This window comes from Diorhabda sublineata, chromosome 7 (genome assembly GCF_026230105.1).
Source record: "Diorhabda sublineata isolate icDioSubl1.1 chromosome 7, icDioSubl1.1, whole genome shotgun sequence".
Classification (NCBI taxonomy): domain Eukaryota; kingdom Metazoa; phylum Arthropoda; class Insecta; order Coleoptera; family Chrysomelidae; genus Diorhabda; species Diorhabda sublineata.
Genome location: NC_079480.1, coordinates 9,210,401 through 9,234,205, shown reverse-complemented (window position 1 = coordinate 9,234,205; position 23,805 = coordinate 9,210,401). Strand labels below are relative to the sequence as shown.

General features: G+C 32.4%; 1 protein-coding gene across 5 annotated transcripts in view; it reads left to right on the top strand.

Moving 5' to 3' along the window:
- Positions 1-23,805, top strand: part of LOC130447018 (AF4/FMR2 family member lilli) — a 570,483-nt gene that overhangs the window by 180,214 nt on the left and 366,464 nt on the right. Inside the window, exon 1 of one of the 5 annotated variants that reach the window (XM_056783614.1) lies at positions 15,511-15,769. The exons of 3 other annotated variants lie outside the window; for them this stretch is intronic. In XM_056783614.1, the coding sequence (XP_056639592.1) occupies positions 15,753-15,769 (17 nt within the window). In that variant the 5' untranslated portion in view covers positions 15,511-15,752. Of the gene's footprint in view, positions 1-15,510; positions 15,770-23,805 lie in introns of those variants that run through there. One more of the 5 variants, XM_056783615.1, reaches the window with a different exon arrangement.

The following is a 23,805-nucleotide window of genomic DNA, read 5'->3' as shown; positions in this document are numbered from 1 at the left end:
GGATTACGCCTATCGAGTCAAATGTAGTCCAAACATTCAAGAAGTTTTTTTAAAAAGGTTTCTGATTTTTACGGTAACAAGGCAACAAAAGCTCTGATGGTGTGCAGAAACTTTGCAGGGAGGAATTGGGGTTACAACTCAAGGATCTTAAGATGGATGTGCATGGCAATTGTGAGACCAATTATCACATATGGGGCAGTGATTAAGGGTACAATAACTGGGCTGAATACCACGAGGAACAATCTCTCAAACGTACAAATACTGTCTTGCTTATGTGCAGCTAGGGCCATGAAATCTTGACCAATAGCTGCGCTAGAAGTGATTCTAAATCTTTCACCTCTTTACATAGTACTGGAAAGCGTGGCAGAGAAATCATTACTTAGAATGTTAAGAGAAAGGAATCATTTAAGAAAACCCGTTACTAAATAATGACCATCCCTGGGACATGCATCAGGATATTACATCGAAAAAGTTTAGCTTTGAGAAAAACGCCACCTCAATAATAAACTGTAAAAGCAAAGGGGATCAAAACACCATACAAGAAATAAACAGATATGCCATCAATACTAGCTGGAACTGGAATAGGAGTGTACGGGCCCAGTACCAAACACTCTGAAACCCTAGGCAGCGCATCAAGCATTTTTCAAGCAGAAATCTATGCAATCAAAAAGTGTGTTCAGATCAATATAGAGAGGAACTATTACAAACAGGAGATCATCATCCTGTGCAAGTCAAGCAACCATTAGAGCTCTCAGCGCCAATATCATAAAATTCAAACTCGTTTGGATTCCAGGATACACGGGAGCGAAGGGAAATGAAATAGCTGATAAGCTCTCTAAAGCGGGGACAGACAAGCCCTCCATGGGACCCAAACTGTTGTATCAGCTACAAAACAATGGGGAAAGCACTGGAAAAGTAGTTAGACAGAAGCAAAACCAATTATTGGTACAACCTACAGGGGCTAAGACAAGCAAAGACTCTTCTGGGAAACTAGAGTAGATCTTCTGAATGTATCAATCTAAGTAAGAACAATCTGCGAATACTAAAAGGAGTTCTATCGGGGCACTATCACCTCAACAAACACATGAAGATGCTAGAACTAGCAGATAATGCGGCGTGCATGTTTTGTTGCATAAAGGATGAAACCTCTATCTACATTCTCTCGAAATGTTAAATATTAAGGAACTCCAGAGCACTACACCTTGGTGCGTATGAAATAAAAGACGAAGATCTCTGGCAATTAATGCCATCCCACATTCTAGGAGTGGGATTAATGGATCAGCAATAAACACTGGGTTTTCCATTATCGTAGCAAGAAAATGGGACACAATAAATTGTTTGGTCCCAGTGTATACGAGGCCTCAAATCTATATATACATACATACATATACATACTGATTCCGTAGGCTTTGATACAACTGGTTCAAATATTACCACTCCACTACTATTCACATGAAAAAACTAAGAATTTTTCGACATACGCAATATATGTTTATTTTGCAAAAGATCAGGGAAAAAGAAAAGAGAACGACTCGCCGCTAACAGGAAGATAGATAATTATATATTTAGTTATTATTATCTACATTTCACATAGATACGCAGTATCGACAACAAAACCAGAACGCGCATTGAGGGAGTTTCTCTAAGAAATCGGAGTTAGTGTGATGTTCTCAAAATTAATAGCCATATAGAAACAAAATGGAGTGATCGATTTAATTCGATTTTTAGTCCACCTTTTCTAATAAATATATGCACAGGTAGGAAAGCTTCAGGTAAAATTCAGCAAAATTTTTCAACTTTCATAGCGACAGGTGAAAACAAATGCCAAGCTATTCATTGCAAACGTTCTCATTAAAGGTCGCAAAAGTTTCTGAAAGCCCGTCAGAAAAAGAAAAGTGTTCAGTCTCTAGAAAAATCCGGGCTTATTTGAAATATTGCACAAATATTAAAAACCCATGACAATACAAAAATTTCATCAACTCGTACCATTATTCTTATCAAGGTCACAAGGGTAGTATGTAAGGGGCTTGTTTTTTCTACCCATTTCTATCAAAGTTTTACATATTTATCAAATTCAGATGACAATATAATAATTTCATGAATTCGTCACGTACATACTATATTTATTCACCCAGTAGAAAAGACATCAGTGGGAAACCCACCTCTCAGGAAACAATACGAGGATTGCTACTTAAGTTTGTAATATGGCAACATTGATGTGAATATGTCAAATCTGACATTTACCATCATAAAGTTTGACATTTTTAATGGTGAACGTACTCAGAACATGTGTGCTATTTGAGTTGTTCACATTTGAGATTTCACATTTCACATGAGACATCAAAACATTCATCTCGTCAAAAAATGGAATTAAATCGCGTTTTTTTTTTCGTTCGTTGATTTTCTATGATTATCGACGTGGATTAAACCAACAGCAGTAAGCCCATCAACTCGCTTCGACTTTTGGCGATGAAGCAACATCTCGAATTCAACTGAATCGTGATCGCACCTCGCTACAGGATGAATTTAATGATGGTCGTCCAAAATCGGCTGTTGGTCAAGAAAACATCGATGCTTTAAAAGACATATAAGATCCGTAACAGGCGACGAGCCATGAATATATGCATATGAACTTGAAACTAAACAACAATCGATTGTATAGGTCTTTCTAGACGAGCCGACAAAAGTTCTTCGCCCACTTCGAAGCAAATGGTCATTTGTTTTTCCGGAATAATTAGAAATGTCGCAGAAAACGAATCTCCACCACGACAATGCGAGCTCTCACACATCAGTTCAAACATAAACGCTCTTAAACATCGAATTGATGGATATTCCGCCGTACATCTCCAAACTTAAGTAGCAACTGTCGTTTAGGAGATAAATTGGAAATTAACAGATTGTCTTCATTATAATAAAAATCTAAACGTAATGTACATCGAAATAGTATATCTGAAGTTTTTCAAATATTCAACTACAATAATATATGGTTAAAGCAACTATTCAAAAGTGATTAGCTATATAAGGAATGGACCACATAAAGTAGTATTTATCTCACTTTGAGAAAATTCTGAAACACGTCGGTTTTTGTTCTGAAAGGAACAAATTTTCTTTGACATAGATATCTATCGTTCTCCCTTTCTCAATTAAACCTTTACGTGATGTGGGGAATGAACCACTCATAATTAAAAAGAACATCCTCGCTTTTTAAACCATATTCTCACCATATTTGCACAAAAAATCCCAATTGACGTTCACCATATCTTGAAATTATAAATGTTATTAAAAAAGTAGGAAAGAACTATCCATTTCAAAGTACTTCCTTATCTTGTTATGCACTTATGCCAACTCTAAATCCATTAAAACATTTCTGGAAGTTTGCTTTCGGAGCGGCTTTCAATTGCTCTTTTGTGGCTTTCAGAATGTCTTCTGTCTTTCTCAATTCTCTATTTACGATAATATTCAGAGAGAAAATGGTGGAAACCGGGAGACTTAGCGGCCAAAACTCACGACTCAAAAGCGGCCTGTGATGTTACCAAGAAAACACCCGCTAGCTAATTTTAAAGGTACAAAAGTTGTAAATTCGGAATTTATAGTTGGAGCGAACGTTGATCGCAATATGCCCCTACAATACAAGAAATAATGATTATAACCTTGATATTTAACTTTGAAGAACCTTTTCAATTTTTTTCATTGAGAAATGAATGTTTATTTTAGAGTCTATTCTATAGATGCAACTAAATTCTATGCAAACTGAAAATCCATTCACAAGTCATCTGTCAAAATGATTTGGACGGATTTGTACAAAATATTAAATTAATCTTAAATCTCGACTAGTTTTTTAATTTGAATGACTTATTTCCATCCATTAAATCAGCACTTGTAAACAGTCTTCAAAGTTAAGTTATTATCACCATGGAATTTTTTAACATTTCGTTAACTTTTTGACACTTGTTTTCAACTTGAAACAAAACTTAACCGGTGCACAGAATGAACGCGCACTCCTAAACATAACCTTGAAAGTGCATGTATATAAAGAAATTTGAACAGTGGAACAGGGAAAATGATTTCTTATATTCCAACAAATTTTAGCTTTCGTGTATCCAGCTGACTGTTTATTGTATAAACACTCATGTGCACTCAGAGAAGTCAAACTAGTATAGAAAAGTGAGGTTATGTTCTGACATTCAGCGATGCTCATATAGTAAAAAGTAAAAAGTGGGTTAACTCTATCGTCAAGAGCACGTACAAGTGCGATCATTGTGTGAGTTATCACAGTTTCTCAACAATATTAACTATCTTTGACATTTATGAAATTTAAAGCGCGTTATGCTCGCGTTTATTCTGTTTGCCGTTTTAATGTTTTATTTCAAGTTGATCCTCATTCCACAACACTGTAAACAAACAACACGATTTCTCTAAAGAGACTAATAGTACCAGACTAACAAGCAGAAACGAATTTTTTACTTGTCATATAAGACAGCGTCAGTAACTGCTGTTGAGAAAATTATTCGGGGCTATTTTTAATTACACCTTCTATAATAAAACGAACTAGATTTTACCCGCGGCTTCGCTCGCAAACGAATCCATTAAATAAGTATCAGAAATCATTATAATAGAAAAGAACGAACTCTGTAGATATATTAGAACTTGAGATATAGATCTTTAAATGTAGAAAAATTGCCAAAAACCTTCAAAAATCCATAGCTCCACATTGATTGTCCGCACCTAGCTCCTCTCTAACTCAACCGATTTAAGTGTACAACAACTCAAAAGAAAGAGGATGTTTCAGCGAGTGTTCTTAAACCAAAAAGAAGTCTCTATCTTGAATAAAACCTGAGATATTGAGGATAGAACGTGTGTATGTGAAAAACTCCCATAAGTAATGTACAGGGGGGAATCGCATTTGAGTATAACTTGAGAATGGTGAAAATTAGATGAAATCCGATGATTGATGGCTGATCTGTGCATCAATACCTTTCATTGAAAAAAAATTAAGCAAATCGGTTAGGTAGAACGCCTGAACGGACTCGGAATGGAAATCATCAATTTTTTTATAAAAAGAATTTATAAGAACAATAGGATAATCATCAACTGTATTATAACTAAAGATGAATAAATTATCATTTATGATACACAAAACAGATCACTGAAATTAATTTTCAATTAATAAATTAGGTGGTCTAAATGCTATTCATACAATTGTAGAATCAGTATTTAAAATTGAGTTGACGTTTTGAAGTATTTCAGAGGTTATTGGACTGTATTCAAGTAACATTCGTTATTTGTCTTTCTAACGAAATGGACAGGTCGTATAAATTTGGCTATTTAAATAACTCGACAAAAGATAAACAAGAGCATTAAATATGGAAATCTTTCAGGCCATTCTTCCATTTTTTCAAAGAGTTATTATTTTATAGCTCATTTATATCATAATTTGGATTTGTATTAGTGAAAAAGATTAGTCAACATTACTACTGTTGAACGAAATTATCCGATTCTTGTGATTGTGAAGTTCATGAAGCTGATTAAATAAATTCGTTGCTATCCTCCCTTTTGTAAACTTGCAGCTTGAAAAAGAACACATAAAAATAACATCAATTCGTTCCGCAATTGAATGTCGCTATTTGAAAACATATCTAAATTCATTTGTTGACGGCAATATGGAATAAACATTCTTTTCTATTTACTTTTTATCTGACAGAAAAATTTAGTATATTATGAAAATAAGAGCTGCTGCTTTGTGTAACTAATAACATTGACATTGACCATTTCCTCAAAGTCTAATCAATATCGGATAGTTTTCGGTGGCCCTCACTATATATGTTCACATTTGAAACGGAATACGGGATTCAAAAAGTATACTTGTGCTAAATTTTTTACATGAAGTCGCATACAAGCAACATGAACGAGTGGAAGAACGTATATTTTGCAACAAGAGGAAAAAGTTCTACTTTTCTGATAGGTGTGGAAGTTTGTGACATGAGCCCGGAGGTGATTGCCACAAACGCACGACCTACAACTGCACAAATTTGATTTTATGGCTTAAAAGTACGAATATCCATCTAATTTAATTTGGAATAGGACTTTTAATAAATTATCTAATACTTTTCACATACTAAAGATACCACTAATTACAAAAATCTAAGTTAATTCAAGCAAAATAATCGAAAACAATTCCTTCTAAATAAACCTCCTTATCCGGAGTTTCGTATCTGCAAATGGTCTACTGTTAATATTATTTCCTATACTGATACTACTTCGCAACATTGAATATTGTGCTTATGACAACAAATCTGTTGTCATAAGTTAATTTTGAAACTTTTTTCAATGTATATGGTGGAGTATTTTTAAGACTGTTACTACTGTCAGTAACCATAATTTTAATTGAAAATGCGATTAAATGAAAATTACTTTTTTCTACGACCGTGCGTTTTAACCCACTTTCCCCCACGCATTTTAGTTTTGAAAGTGTCACTTTCCCGCACTAGTGCGGGAGGAGGAATGATATTCTCACAGTATGAGCAATACATGGTTTTGAAATTAAGTGAGCTATGAGAAAAATGTCACTTTTCATAGCAATTGTAGAAACACCTTTTCTAATATATTGAATTTGGATAAATAGAGGATGATCACGAGCGCCCTAATGTAGCTGAAAAAAAATCCAGTTAAATTGTAGACTGTTACTCTACCACATACTACCAATTTAATCTGGATTCCAATCTTAATTAAATACTCATCTGCTCTACAGAGATCTAGGAAGTCTTAGAGCTCCTTTAAGTTACACATCTGTATCAAAAAATATAATTCCAAATAATTTTTGTATATTGCAACATTTTCATAGTTTTTGTTTTTGTTCCAATAAAAATAAAATTGCAAAAAATTACGTACTCACTTAATCCTGAAGCCTTTCTACCTTAACAGGTGTAATCTTGGATTTGAGTCATTACGTGGACTCCTTTTTCCACAGTAGTTTCCATTCTCTCCTATCTTGTGTTTTTTGTTAAATTTCCTGTCATCTTATTCCTCGAGATACCCTTGCTGTCTTAATTTCTTGTGTCCAGCTCCTCCTTTCTTTTTTTTTGTATTTTCGTGCTTCATATATCGTCCTTATTAATATTTATTCTTCCATTCTCATAACATGGCCAAACAATCTCAATCGTCCTTCTTCTATTTTGTTTTGTATTGATTTTAAATTAAAATTTTTCCTAGAAATCTCATTTCTGTACTTTTTAGTTTCTGTGTGAGTGTTCATGTCCCAGATTCAAATATAGGCGTGGCTACTTTTTTATATATTTCTGTTTTTATTTGTTTTGGTAATTCCTTTTTGGTTAGAAACTGTGACATCTTAATGGCATTAAAGAATCTTCCAGCTGCTCCAGTTCTCTCGTTTATCTCTTGCGTTAGTGTCGTGCCAAGGTATTTGAAGCTTTTGACCTACTCTATATTCGATTCTTCTAATTTTATCTTATGTTCTCAATTCGGCTCATTATCATCGACTTAATTTTTTGTTCGTTTATCTTCATTTTCATTTTCTGTAGACTGTCATTGTATATTTTTAAGTTTGAGTTTATTGTTCGATTTTATTCTGTTTAATTTGTCTTTTTGTTGTTTATTATTCCTTCATTTAACACTATGCCAAATAATAATGGGCTTAGTATAAATCCTTGTTTTACTTCTTTTGTTGTTTCGAACCGATTTGATACTTTTGCCCAACTTGACATAGTTTTTCGTTTCATTATATAAAGCCTTCACTCCTTTTATTAGTTTTTCTTCTATACCTTTGTTTTCTGGGGTTTCTCATGTCATTCTTATTGAGTCTGTCGAATACTTTTCCAAGATCATTTTCATTTATTGTTCCTGTTCCTGTGTTTGTTCTAAATCCTTGTTTTGAGTCTTCTATGGTTCTTTCTAGATCGTCTCTTAATCTGTTTTATATTTTTCTCGTTTGTAACTTGCTGACTGTACTTAGTAATGCGATTCCTCCATAATTGTCACAGTTTCTTCTGTAATAATATTCTTATAGTGTAGAGAAGTATTATCATCAGATGACTGAGTAAAATATATTATTAGATACAAATTATTGTGCACCTCGCTCATCTGAGAAGAAGTTGCGTAATGCTTTATAGATCCTTCTTTCAAAGTGGATCAACCTTCATTTCCTTTTTTTTACTATATCTCTAATTATTCTCCATACTGTCCAATTCTTGGTCTTTTCCTTTCATCGTTTAATTCTCATTCAACCACTAAACTTATTACATTTATAAATATAGTGTGACATAACTAAATAAATCGCTTTCTCCCTATAAGGAGTCATCATAATCAGTTTTCTGAATTTGCACAGAAACAAAACAACTTGAAATTTGAATAATTAATTATTTCTCGTTCTCGCAACACATTACTGCATTTCACCCCATGTTAATTCAATGTGATTAAGTTCACGGTGATAAGGTGGTATACTTCAACTATACTTATCTGAAGGACTATAAATATACCCATTTGCACGACGAAAATGTTGAATTTTACTAGTTCGCACAAAGTGTATGATACAGATTATCATTCAAGAGATGAAGTTCACTTGAGCGCAAGCGAGTGGCATAAATCACCTAGTGAATAATAACGTATTAAACGAGAGTAGAATACTATGCTTTATCCACGACTACTAAATGTTTTGCGCAAGTACTTTTGTTGGAATTCTTTTTAGGCTATTAGAAACATTAATATTTTATTTTAACAAATATTTTATGCAACATATTATTGTTCATTTAAATATAGTACATAGTTATCGAAAATTATACTAATCTTATCTATAATTACAACACAAAAATCTATGTAAATATTGGGTATCCAATGGTACAAAAGGATGTTATTTATTTATAGTGATTAATAATATCTGTTGCCAATTCAAAATTCGTATGCCATATTATATACTTTCCTTGACTTTTCCTGCAATAAATTTGATCAGGCAACTTCAGCGGCCTCTATAATTTCTGGTGGTGTTAAAAAATAGAATATTAAAATACTAAGGAATATAAACACACAATAATGTTGGCAGGTTTAAGTCAAATCTATATTTTTCCGAAAGGTACTTTAATTTAAGAATTGTTTCAAAAACCAAGGTAAAAATAGAAAAAAATATATTTTGAATATTCCTGATAGCTCAGGATTAAAACTCCGTGCCCTCAAACTGTAGGTATCGGGTCTAGGAAAATGTCCTCTTCTGTTTTTTTTATATATATATATGCAGGAAGTATTTAGTAGTGTTTCACATGATAAAAATATGAAAAGCGATTGTTTGTAGCAAAACAATATGATCTAACTAAAAAAAGAAAGCATCTGACAACAGTGATTAATGATTCATTAATCAGCAAGTAGACGTATAATGGGTACATTATACAACAGTCGTGGATAAAAATTTTTAGCTTTGGCTTCTACTGTTAACAGTGGTAGTTTGTAAAGTTGTACGAGAAATATTTACAATTGGATATGGCTCTATTATTTTCCAAAATATTTATTCTCCATGAAGACAAATACACTTTTGCATGTGATTTGAAGGCATCAAACACTTCTTCAGGTGTAGAAAAACGTTGACCCTGCAATTTATGTTTGATCTGCTGGAATAAGAAAAAATCATTGAGTGCCAAACAAGGACTGTACGGCGGTTCAAAAATGTTTTTGTTTGAGTTGATGTGTAGAGAATGTTTCGTCTTGCGAGTGGTTTACCTGATTTTTTCAAACACTTCTGACAAACAAATGCTTATGTACCATTTAGAATTGACCGTTGCTCTAATAGAACGGTGGCAATATGTTCATTTATTCCGCAAAAACAGGCAACCATTTGCTTTGAAGCTGGCGAACAACTTTTGTTGAATTTGGCTCGTCTTGAAAGACCCATACAGTCGATTGTTGTTTAGTTTCTAGTTTATATGCATAGATCCATGATTCGTCGCCTGTTACGATCTTATAGACGTCTTTTGAAGCACTGATTTTTTCTAGGCACCAATCGACACGAACTTTTTTTGAGCGATATCCAATGCTAATTAATCTTTTCGCCATCCAAATGTTCGTATAATACTGAATGTCTGCGATTGGGGCTTATGCCTCAATCTCACGGTATGTTACAGAATCGATGTTTTCTGGCACAATAACCAATTTTTTGACAACTTTCATGAAATTTATTCTATAGCGAAGTGAGACCACGATTGAATTCGGAAAAGCTTGGACATAAAATTTACATATCTAATGTTAAATTTCAAATATATTTGAAAGTCTAAGATAAGAACATGCAGATCAGTTAGAAAATGCTATTATTGAACGGAATGAACAATTATCTGTAATCCCACAATCTACTATTTTCCGCGTTGTATAAGTGAGAGATATTATAGATTATACACTCAAACCAGAGAAAATTAACCAAAAACTGACAAGAGTTGACGATGAAATAAAAGATATTAGTTGGCAAGTAGTGTATGACTTTTATTAGTTTGGAGTAATCCCTCTTCTACCAATATTTCTCTCAGCACTATTACAATATTTATGTACAAAGTTGTCACATGAATTCAACACAAAAGTTTTCATATGTGTTGTTAAAATCGATTCCATTGAATGGAAGTGACGGTCTTGCCATTTTTATTGCACAAATTCAATTCATCAATATCGCTTTTTATCGTCTATTGTTACAAATCTAATAATTTTTTGTATTACAGTCAGAAAACTATACAAACAAAAATGTAAATCCTAATAAAAATAATTTATCCTACTACGAGGGCTGCTACTTAAGTTTTGATATATGCCAACACTGATGTGAATATGTCAAATCGGACATTGCGATCATGAAGTTTGACATTTTTAACGTACCAACATCAGTGTGCCTTTCAAATCGCTTCGACTTTTGGCAATGAAGATCCATCTCAAGCCACCATGTTTCGCTGGTTTCCCAAATTCGATCGTGGTCGCATTTTGCTGCAGGATGATTTTTGTAAATATCGTCTAAAATCCTCGGTTATGCCAGAAAAAATCAATGATGTGCTTAAACTCATATGCTTGTCATGTGTAATACCATGAGAATGAGGCATACTTGGGCATTAGTTTCAATCGCTTACATTCAATATTGTATAAACAGTTGGCTGTCAAAAAGATTAGTTCGCTTTGGATACCGCTTAGTTTCACAATCGTTAAAAGAAGCTCGTGTACTTCAAAAGACATCTATAAGGTCGTGATAGGCAGCAAATCAAGGATCTATGCATATGAGAGATAGAGAGAGAGAAATGCTATCTTCTAAAAAATTGCTACAATTTGTAGACAAAAACTAAGAAAAAAACATAAAAATGACAGAAGAAAACTGCAATGAGTAACAAAAATATAGGTAATAATAGGTAAATATTATTCTTAGAATAAAAGTCGTTTACCGAGTAGAAGGCACTTTCCAGTAAATATGCCCTCAAATTGTTGCAAAATGCGGGAAAAGATGATTTTGATTTGGTTTCAATTGGCAAATGATTGTGCATTTTTTTGCATTGTAAAATATTGAGCCCTTAACTAATTTTGAACGTGAAGTATGTAGGTGAAAATGGTGCTGCGCGTTCCTAACTGGATAGTCGTACAACGATATTTCTGAAACTGGAGAAGCTTCTTTAAGAATTAGGATTCAAGGATTCAAGGATGAATAAGGAACGAAGAGTCTTTCAATGAAGTTGTTAAAGTGGAGTGTTTATGCTAGATTGTACATTATTAAAGATGGAGAATATAGCATAATTTTTGCATTTGTTACTTAAAAACCCAAATTGATGGGTAGTAAATATTTAATATTTAAACAGAAATGGCAAAAGCCTCTTTTTGACCAACCTTTACCTTTACGATGATACGACGTAGTCTATAGTATTAGAACTGGTTTCGTTATTTTGGTTGGTGCCGTTATATGCCTGACCATACCAAAAGAATAAAAAATTTACTGAAGACATTCTTGATCAGGAAACACACACAAAAATAATCAATATTGAGATCGCCACATAGAATTAGTTTGCTAGGACTCTAATAAGGTCAGTAGTTCAGAAAGTATGCACGTCAGCGTCAGATATTCTGTAAATACAAACAATATAAGGTAATAAGTCTTGTGATAGACGACAGAAAATTCGAATACTTTCTCAGTTATTATATCAATGAACTGTGTTATTTCCGAATTGTCGTTGTTTCTGGACATGATCATAGTACCTCCATGAGATAAATTAGTTCTATTGAATCTGGCTACTGTGGTATAGTTTTTGACAAGAACAGCCTCATTATTATTTAACCAATGTTCAGTGATGGCAACAATTTCTGGAAAATTAAACTCCTCTAGTAAAAGATACAGTTCATCTGTTTTGTATCTTAAGAATTGAATATTAATAAGAAACAGACCGAGCATTCTATCTTTCAGTCTTTCAGAGGGTGTTTGCTTATCTGATCGCGTCATTTTAATTAAAATTTTTTACTTTAACCCGGACAGCTACTGGAATAATATTTGCCATAGCTTTTCCTAATTTTTTGGACCTGTAGACGTCTCTCCGTTGATAATAGCGTTAGTTTGATGCTGGTATTCGTATGCCCTTCGAAGCACACGCTGGATGGTTGGTCGTTGAGATCGAGGCGAGGAATAGTTTTAAGTGTTTTAAAGATTGTGAGATCCCTCACCCTAGCGTCCATTTCCTGCATCCGAATCTCGCGATAGCCGCACTATAAATGGAGCCATCGGATCCATATGAACCCGAAAATAAACAACAATTGACTGTATGGGTCTTCCAAGACGAGCCAATATCAACAAAAATTTTCCGCGCACGAAGCACTTCTAAGTAAATGTTTTTTCAGAACAACTGGACATGACACTACCGTCCATTAGAGTAACGTAGTAACGTAGATCGGTGTCGCAGCATTTTTCTCCACCCCAACAATGCGAGCTCTCACACATCAGTTCAAACAAAAACGTGTTTTAACAGTCAAAACTTCGAATTGATGGGCCATCCACCGTATTGTCTGTGTTGGGCACCCAATGATTTCTTCTTGAGAGGTAAACGTTTTTCTATACCTGAAGAAGCGATTGATGCGTTCAAATCACGTACCTCAATCGGTGTGGAAAAAATGCTTCAACAATTGGTTCAAGCGCACGCATTTTGAAAAGCGACAAAACCATATCAAATGATAAATATTTGTTTATCCCTCGTACACTTTCTGTTAATTAGAAATTTTAATCCTTTCTGAGAAATTTGAGGGCTACTTAAATTGATTGGAATTGTAAATATATTCAAGACCTGAATTGAAATAAATTTTATTTTAGAATAAATAATGCCAAATATTTTATTTTAGATATTCTCCGTCACTGATTTATGGGGTTATTGTTAGTTTAACTCCTTGAGCTATAAACATCAAAAAAACTATAGTTCCCTTCATTTTTTGTAAAATCACTTTGAAATATAGGTACCAATAAAAAAGTGTAAAGTAATTGGTCTTTAAATCATTTATACTTCAATATGCTATTTTATTATATAGGCAATAATATCTTCTATTGTCCAAACGTAAAGTTCTTTATTTTGTTGACATAATCGATCTTTTGAATTGAATTAGTAGATAGTAAATAATATGTTAAAATACACCATATTAAATTAACGATATTTTTTGTTCCAGGTATGTAAAAAGAGAAAAGAAATGTAGTAAGTACCACTTCAAATAAAACTAATCGGAGATAAAACGAAAATTTACAATTTATTACTTATTTTGCTTTTTCAGCCCATATCAAACTGTTTACAAATTAATTATCAATTTATACATTGTATTTTTATTAAGTTAGAGCAAAACGAACAAAGTTTAAAAGACTCCCAGTATAGTTAGGAACGAATCAATTTATGTCAGACACTGTTACCTAGATCCTTAAAAAATATCGTCCTTATTATTAACTTTTCCATCTACTCCTAAATATTTTACTTATTTATGTTTTGGAATTTTTAACTTGAAACTAAATATAAATTGGGAGAAATAAAAATTTCGTAGAAGTATAATAGTTGTCAACAACATAATTCCTGCGATAAATGTTACGTTAACACAATCAAAACGCTCATTCCCGCACGAAAAAAAAAAGTAAGAAATCCTAAGATTTCAGAATTAATCAATCGATAGTGCTACGTCGTTTTCATAATAGTACACCGAAGTGCACCGACGACTGCGAACCCAAACGGTCGAATTTAGAACCCGCCGCCGGCCTGCTTGATCGGTGGCGCCTTCAAAACGCGCTCTCGCGAACAACTCGTACGGGTAACGTCCACTTTCCGCTAAAAGGGGAAGAAGCTTGTAAAGTGAAATCTTTAGAGCGCTATTGCCGATATCATTTTTTCAGCAGCGTATACAAGGAAATGGAACGTCGAATTGTTTCTGAATTGCATCTGTTCAAGGATTACGATATTAATAATTTTATAGATAAAATTTTGTTCAATGAAAATATTATATATTAAATAAATGAATACGTTTTGATAATATTATGAGTAAAGTTGGTTTGGATGGCTACAGTAATCTTTAATTATTAATTCACGACTCTTAGTGTCTCAAATAATTCTACGTAATTTTCGAAATTTGAGGGATACATGTTTTTTTTTCGATTTAAACGATATTTTCCATTTCAATCAATCATTTGTGATCCATAAAGCAATATCACGTCTCTCGCCATAACTTTGTCTTTAAAAAACTATATTTTCCTAGTTTTAAATTGTATTGCATAAATAATTCAATAGAAGTAAAATAAATAACGAGGAAATATTTCATACTAGAAGAATTAAAGGAAATTTCGTTTTCAAAAATTAAGGATAAAATCATTATCAACTTTTTTTACTTGAAGGATTTATAGGTTTGTTCCGACCTGCTAATCTGGACCGCTCTTGGAAGGTTATTGGTAGCGTTTAAACGATATTTTGTGAGCAAACTCCGGCTGTACACGGTTTTGATAATAATACTTGCTATCAACTAAATATCGAAAAGACTGTCTCAGAAACGGTTCAAAAACGATACCTAAGTCGATAAGAATACAAAACAGAATTGTTCGTTTAACGGTTACTGTCTTGGTGGAACACGTAATCCATACTGCTCAAAATAGTCACCATACCAAGAACGGTTTTTTGTTGGGTTTGAACGGATCTCATATTGTATTATGTTTGTATAATTTGAGATATGATGTGTTTATTTTAAGAAGGATTCAAATGAACTGAACAATTTATTCATGATTTCCCTGGTATTGGAATTTTTGTAATCAAGAATTAGAGCTGGTCATGTTTTTATTGAAAAAACTAAGGTTATAAAATTAATTTTTCGACCAACTTATACATAATAATCTTTTGAATATTATCACAATCATTATGTATGTTTAAAAATACATTTCTAGATAATTCAAGATCGAAACTAGAATATTTCAACAATTTTAACATTGTTCTGCGTTTAGTAGTAGACGAATCCTTAATTGGATACAAGTGACTCGGCAACACCGGTTTACAATACAATGTGAATGTGAGTGAGTGGCACACTGTACCTACGTTTTCTTACGCTCTCACTCTATTTTGATAATAATATGTCAAACCAGATATGTATTTACCGTGTCGTGTGTTAAGCTGGATAATGGAGATGAAAAATAGTTAAGTGTGTGTGATTGTGTCGGTTTTTTATCAAACATAAGAACAACAAGTGGTCATATTGTGTGACTGTGCTTTTTTGGATTAAAAAGGATCTACTGGGGTTTTCCCCAAATGAAGAAGCCTCTTCGGTATGTTCTGATTCTGACAGATGATTTAAGTTTCAAATCGGTACAGTATCAATTTTTTATGATATACTTTCGCTCTGTATCAGTTTACTAACACCAGCCTGACTAATTGATGGGAACCAGTTGACATATATATCGTATTAATTAAATAAAACTAATAGCTTATATTTGAAACTATTGTATTGATATATTTTTTTTATTATGATTCGAAATTAAAAGTAACTTATTAGCCGTAGCAATTGGATAGGAGAGGATTTTAAAATTCGGGCCAAGGTTTCACCTGTGTAGACTGTTGACTGTGTTAACTTCTTATTTTCATTGTCATTTATGAAACGTCACTAAAAGTAGACCTTCATTTGTTGCGTTTTTACAAATATTTCTATCCATGTTTTATGGAAATTACCATTCCCGTTATTTTTTACGTATATTGTGTTGCCTGACTATCTATTTTCATTTTATTTCGTACACATAAAACAATACTGTAGGAAGCAATAAATCAAATCAATATTAAGTACGTCAAAATATTCAGTAGTTGAGACAATGGTCTTTTGTATATTTTTTATGAAATAAAATTATTAATTTTTTATATATTTACCAATTGCATAGTAAATTCCATAAATATTATTTTATAAAAATATTTGTGAATATCACAATATCCTATTATATGGATTGTAACTTTTTTAGTAAACTAATAGGTTACTTTTGAATATGTTTGAATTTCCGTAAGTTGATATTAATGATAAAATTCTTGTACATTACACTGGTCCAATTATTAATTTACAAACAATTATAAAAGAGTGACTTATTATAACCATTTTTAGATTCGTAAAATTCAAAGGTCATAACTGTCTTCAAAAAGTTTGAATTAATTGTTTTTATTTTATGAATGAGTAACTAGGAGACTTTTTATTCGAAAACATATGTCAAAGAAGTCCAAACACTTCATTCGTGCTGTAACTGAAACATATTTTTGAGACTTTAAAACAGGTGACATACACTTTGGGTTAGTTGTGGGTATTTGCTTGAGGAAGCAATTTTATCATCTGTTATTCTTCTCCTCATTTACATTTCTAATGATCGAACTAAGACTCTTTACATATTCTCGTCTTTACGACTACCCCTCCTATATCTAAGGGTGGGAGATACAATCCCCACTAGTTGTATATTACAAGAATTTTGTACAGTTGTCTTTACCTTAAAACATATTTTTGCTTTGCTCAACTTAACAATCCTTAGAGAATAGAGAAAATAGCATCAAATATATTTATATATAAACCAAGTTCAATTATTCATAGTGGAAGAAAATAGGAGTCGTAATCATTTTTGGTAAAAATTAATTACTAAGCTTATAAAAAATATGCTTTCCTATTACATCCCTTGAGTAGAGTTTGTAAAAATTAGTACAACTATACTGAAATGCAACTAACCATTTACAATTTTACGTATTATTTCTCGATAGTTTACAATCTGTCAATGTCGAATAGTCAAATTGCTAGATAACATGCAGGGTTCATAATATGTCCGGTTTTATCATCCGTCAAATTATGAACCGACCCCGATTGGTGGGTCTTGGCGGTAGCTCGTTCTGTATCCATGTTAAGAAACAAACGTGAGAGACAAGAAAAGAAAATTCACAATTAATTAATTGTGTGATATCAGGTATTTACGTTTTATGTTAATAGCTATGTATGCCCGTGTAGTAGGAAAATAGAAAAATCAGCAGTAAAAAAATGTTCATTTATTGCAACATGTCAGAGAACTGTGACATCTGGAATTACATAAAACGTTAGCTTTTTTACAATGACATTTGTTAGACACACTTTGTCCTTTTTCGTTATTTCTGCAATTGCACTGTTTCATGCCTTGTCTGCCGAAAGAAGAGGATATTGATGCGACAACGGCAATGTACTTGATACCTGAAAAAGTAGTAAATGTAGTGTTTAGTTGAACAATTACTTACTCGTTCTGTAAAATTTTAACTTAATTTGTGTTGAGTAATAGTTATTTATACACCAAGTGAGCTAAAACACAATTTATTTACGAAAAGAAAGTTTTAAGATTATGAGTCCGTAGGGAGAATGAGATAATTTCTTTGAGTAAATCAACTGTCTTAGCTCACGTGGTTTATATGTCATAGTTTAATGTGGCAAAGGTGTATCTCCAAGTCAACAAGATCTATCTGACCTCTTCGATTAAAGTCGTCAGAAATCAACGGCTTTAACAATCCCTGTTTTAGGAAAGCTTTTCTTTGAAAGACATGTCTTACACAGGTTAAGAAATATTGTTATCGCAAATATTGGTACCACATATTTATTTCTCAAGGCGTGAACAATTTTGTCTCGTCGTCCATGACCTGTAGCAATATGTGCGTCGAGTATTATTTGGTAATATGCTTCTGTTGGAATTATTTGTACTACTGGATCTGAGATCTGTTTTCTTTTTTTTTTTTTTATTAAAACCTTTTGGTTACCAACATTCATAATATCATATTTATTTGCGTGATGGTATTGTTTATTTGTTGGGTGCCTTGCCTGAGATTTAGCTGAATTATAGTCTTCCAACAATTTGATCATACTTTGTATTTTTTCACTTGTCCATTTCAACTTTTTACTATTTACACTGTGCCCTTTGTAATAGGTTTGTAACTCTATGGTAAATTGTTCTTCATCCACAATAACTGGTGAGTTTTGCGGAAGGACCGGTTCAATTTCGGACATTGTTATAATTGGATATAGCCTCACAAATCACAAATAAGTACAAATAAATTTCTTATAAACTAAAAATGTTACTTTAAATATGTAAACAGTGAATCTCCTACTATTTAAAACATATATAAAACACTTATTGAAAATCACAAGAACAATCAATGACTAAAGAATGACCGCCAAAGTTAGATTATAAACTATCGAGATATAAACGTAAAATTGAAAATGGTTGGTTGCAGTTCACAATTATTCGTCAGTGTATAATATCGTTCAATAATTTGAGTATGAGCCTAATCTAACCTAACCTGATCTTTTTTTGTGGGTGGGGAAATAAAGACTTCTAGGAAGTGGACCCAGGTGTGCTGGATTCGTCCACTGGCGTGGACGCCTACCAGCTAGAAACCCACCCTCTTCTTAGCGAACATTACGTCACATGCAAAAACCTAATTTAACCTAACCTATCCTATCGTAACCTAACCAAACTTGTCTAAATTTTCAACCTCGAAAAAGTATGTGAAGGAATAATTTCCGCGCTCAACATTTATTCTACAACAATTTTAAATATAAAATCAGGCTTCATATAAACTTCTGATCCCCATTGTATACTTTCGTCATTCAATGAAAATTTGTGCAAATCTGATGCTTCATTCTCAAGTAACTGACATTCACGAATTTGCTGAATTTATTGGAGTGCGAAAGTATTGATAAATGGTGATAATGGCGTAAATGGTTTTTAGTGAACCATGTTCTGCATACCCCGCACAGTGTTGACTGAGCGGAAAAAAATCGATTCTCGAATGCGTTAATTTCGATTATCCACTTTGTGATTCTCGCGCTATATAAGTTACAGGATCTAGGAACAGCATCATTTTTCCCTGTTACAAGGGTATTCCCTATAATTTAGACCAACTATCAGAATAATAAAATGAGTGATATATTATTGTGAAAGAGGAAGAAAAAAATTATCGAATTTTTTCTCTGCTCTACGATGGTCAACTAAGCCACACATCAGTCACACTGATGTGGACAGAAAGTTGTAGCGCTTTATAAAGTTACGAACTTCAAATAAGCATTTATGACAGCTATGATTACAAAAAAAGCTCCGGATTCCTCCAAGATGTCGTAGGTCATTTTTCATATTAGACGTGTTAAAGTACAGATTAGAACAAAAATCATCTGCTATTATCTGCCGATCCGATTATACACCGCAAAGAAAGAAAAGGATCAGAGTACGCCTTTATTTGTTGCACTACCTTGTTTACCTAATTGGCTTAAATAGTACATTTCTACCATACAGGAATTCTTATAGCAATGCAATGATCGATCTAGAAAAATTCCAGCTATTCTGAAAAGAAACAGCTATTGAGAAGTACTCATGGTACTACATGCCATCCACATTGCATCAAATTTTGTTGCATGGTTCTGAAATAGTGCAAAAATCGATTCTTCCAGTCGGAATATTATCGTAGAGGCAAGTATGAATAAGAATTACAAAACTTTCAGGATCAGACGTTTTCGTATATCTACCAACGAAGACGTGTTCCATAATCTACTGTAGACTTCGGTCTTTTTATTACGAACATGAGACCCTAACCAAAGAAAAAGCACCTGGAAATCAGTGATGCAGTTAAGGAACTCTCTAATTTCCTTGAATCTGAAATCTGAAATTGAATAAATTTTGACTTTGGATCCCTAGTTTAGTTATTTGCGAAATTCTCCAGTTTTTAAGCTTCAATTTAATTCAAATCATGATCATCAAGCTTTTCAATCCTTTGGATTATGGCTATCGCTTATAGCGCTTTAAAATCTTTTTTTGAGGTGGATTACTCCTCGTTTTCTATTTTTGTTTTTTTTTTATAGTTTATCGTTTGTCTTGGCTGCTTTTGTTATTACTTTTCAGTCCCTTCGGTTCCGGAATTTTGTTAAGTCCCACCCCAAGTTTTTATGTTAATTTGTTCTCGAGATACTGAATTTTTTCTGCTATTTGGCCATCTTCCACTTTGCCCTATAAGGGATGCATGCGTGACCAATGTAGCTTTAGAGAGTATATCAGACATAAACGCAACTTACAAATGGGATGGTATCGAAATTAAAGGAAAAAATTATCAAAAATCTCGAAATACGTGTATATTATTTTGTAGTTTCTGGAGTAAAACCGAAATTGGAAGATCGTAACTTCAAAATTTTCATACGAAGTTTTATCTACCTGTTCACCACTGATTTTTCAAAAACGCTGAAATACGTAGTTATTGTTAAACAATCATTACCTTTATCATAAAATCAAATATCCTACTGAAAAATCTATCAATGAATAGTAAATATTTTATGACAAATTTATTTGACGTTTCGGCGACATAATTTCAGTTTTCATCAAAATATATCCATGAAAAATATATATTAATTGAGGAAGACGTTATATCTACCAATTTTTCAGGATAATTATATTTTCCTAGTACAGTTTCTGCTTTTTCAATAAGTAGCTGTCTACCTAAGTAGTTTAGTTTAAATATCAAAAGATCCATTTGATTTTGTAAATCATACTTTTTCTCTTTTTATTGTTGGTATATCTCAGTATTTCTATCAATCTCTGTTTTAAATTGAATTGTTTTATGATAAGAAGTGAATATTTAGATATTAGTATGAAACATTTTCTTAAAATTAATAACAAATATATAGACAACCAAATTTATATGGGAACACCTACAACATATCAATAGAAAGATCGTTGTATGTTTATGACCTTTTGCTAATTATCTGATGAAATTTTTTATGTGGAGTTACATAATAGTTGAAAGACATCTTGAAATTTAAAGGTTGGTGCTGGTCATTGTTTTTACATAACAGCAATAATTCTTTTTTTTAGTATGTAACGTAAGAGTACCAGTGGAACTTTAGTGAGGATATTTCTTTGAAAAAATAATTTCAAATAAAAAAAAAATAAAGACTATCTTGCATTTTTAATGCAGGGCTATTAGGGAATTAGTACTAAGTAAATTGACATAATTAGAAGTTCTGAAGATTTGTATTTCTTTGGATATGCATTTTTTCATTCAAAAATGCAAATGGTCATGAACTAGACATGGATGGTATGACCAAAGTCAAACATCACCGGGTACCAATGGCAGACAGTTTATTAATCTGCTAAACTAATAACAAAATTGAAATAAATAAAATGTGGAAAAATGATATAGTATAATTCTAATTATTTCAAAAAAATATATCAAAAAATAATCATTTTCAGTATCTCATAAATGCAGATTTTAAAGAGGTAAGGTAAGGAGCTAAAAGTGAATCATCACCTAATAAGCTAACTCCACGTTTCAGAATTATTTGCAATACAAAAACTCAATGTGATATTTTACCTTTTTTTCTTTCTTCACTTTCCCAACCAACCAACCAACTTTCCTAACCTAACCATGAGACAAATCAGCTAAGTAATAACTGTCTGTCATTTCAAAATGTGAAAAGTTTCGTTACCAGTTGGATGTGAAAATGTGAAAGATTATTTAAGGTAATTGAATCAACTATTTTTTTATTTCATATGTTTGATTTATTTTATATTGTCGAGGGTATGAATTTAAGTATGAATCAAATATTTTTGATACGTTTTTATCAGTAAAACATATGGCCTGAAGTTGACGTGGGTGTCATTGACTGAATCAAGTGATTATTAACATGAACCAATTACTGAACAAGGTTTCAAAGATTAGAAGTAATGTAATGCAACCATACCAAAAAATTGCAAGAATACACAGAAAGCTAATCTCTTTATAAGAGCTCTAAAATGTAAATGGTTCTAGTTATGAGTGTCAATTATTGGTACATTAGGTGTCAGTTACTGGAAACTCATTTATTGCAGATATAACAACAAAAGAATATATTCCAAAGAGCAGATAAATGAAGCTCTAGAAACTGTAGCAAAAGGCATACCTATAACAACGGCCGCCAGGTCATTCAAGAATTATTTTATATATATAACAAGTATGGGACTAACTACAGTTCTCACCTCTAAACAAGAATATCTAGTAGAAAAATGGATACTACCTTTGGCTAAGATGCTCATAAAGATCAGATAGGTAGATTAGGTATAGTACAACTTTAATGTGAAAAAAGAAGTGTCCGAATCCTTTCGGAAATTTTTGTCCGGGTAGAAAATGGTTCAGTTCATTACTAAAAAGGCATCCAAATTTAAGGTTGGCACAAAATTTAACTCCGCCAGGAGAAAAGGATCAGAAGAAAAAATTATACAATGGTTTGGGGGATGAAGAGCTTATTTGGAGTCCAAGGATCTATTAAATGTAACAAATAACGCAACACGTTTTTTTAAGTGCGATAAAAGTGCGTTTTTCCTTCAACTAAAAAGTGATAAGGGCGAGAAAAACATCTATATTGCTGGAACCAACAATGATAAGAACAACCTTACAGTTTTAATAACCGCAAACGCTGCTGGGGTACTATCTAGCTTAATTTGAATGTGCTACTTTCTGTTGACGTTTTAAGTGCTATTCTAATATTTCTTTCGTTCCATCAGAAGTCTTTGAATAATTGCAACTCCAACTTTAATTATATTCGACAACTTCGGAGAAGCTATACTTGGAATAAATTTTATGTTTTGTTTCAAATAATCGTAAACATTTTATTATAGAAATTATCTGTCACTGTTTCATCATGATTAATTTTGATAGTTTCCTTAAGACCTTCTAATGCTAATTGTTCTGAAACACTTGGTATGAATGCTCCCATAGCAATCAATTCATATTTATATTATCCTCAATTGTGTCCAGAACCTACCTGTTAGTTATATTCCTGTGAAATTCATTTTGAATTATGTCTGTCTGTCTTCAACGCTACAAAATTTATTTATGGTGAAATTGTATACATTTCTACATAATGAGCGTTTTCGTATTGGGATTGTGGCAAAATTAAATACAAAAGCTAACTCTAATATAAATTCCAAGCTTTCGAATACTTATGTATTTATCGTCTGGGAAATAATTAGTTAATATTCAGGGGTTTGACGGTTTTATATGTTGTAGTTTCTTGTAAAAACATAAAATTCATGAAATTTCAAAATTCAATATTCAAGTTGACGTTTGATATTGAAATTATTTGATTATTTATTATTTAAAAGAAACGGTGATAATAGAATTTTAACTGGTATAAGAAACCACTAAATTCAGGAAGATATATCAATTATCATTCATATCATCTACGTAACACTAATATTAATTTAATCAAAAAATGAATTATAGAGTCCTCGAAATTTCTGATACAATTTTTCAAAAAAAGAACCTTAAAATACTTTTTTATGAAAACTCATATTCTTCATATCTT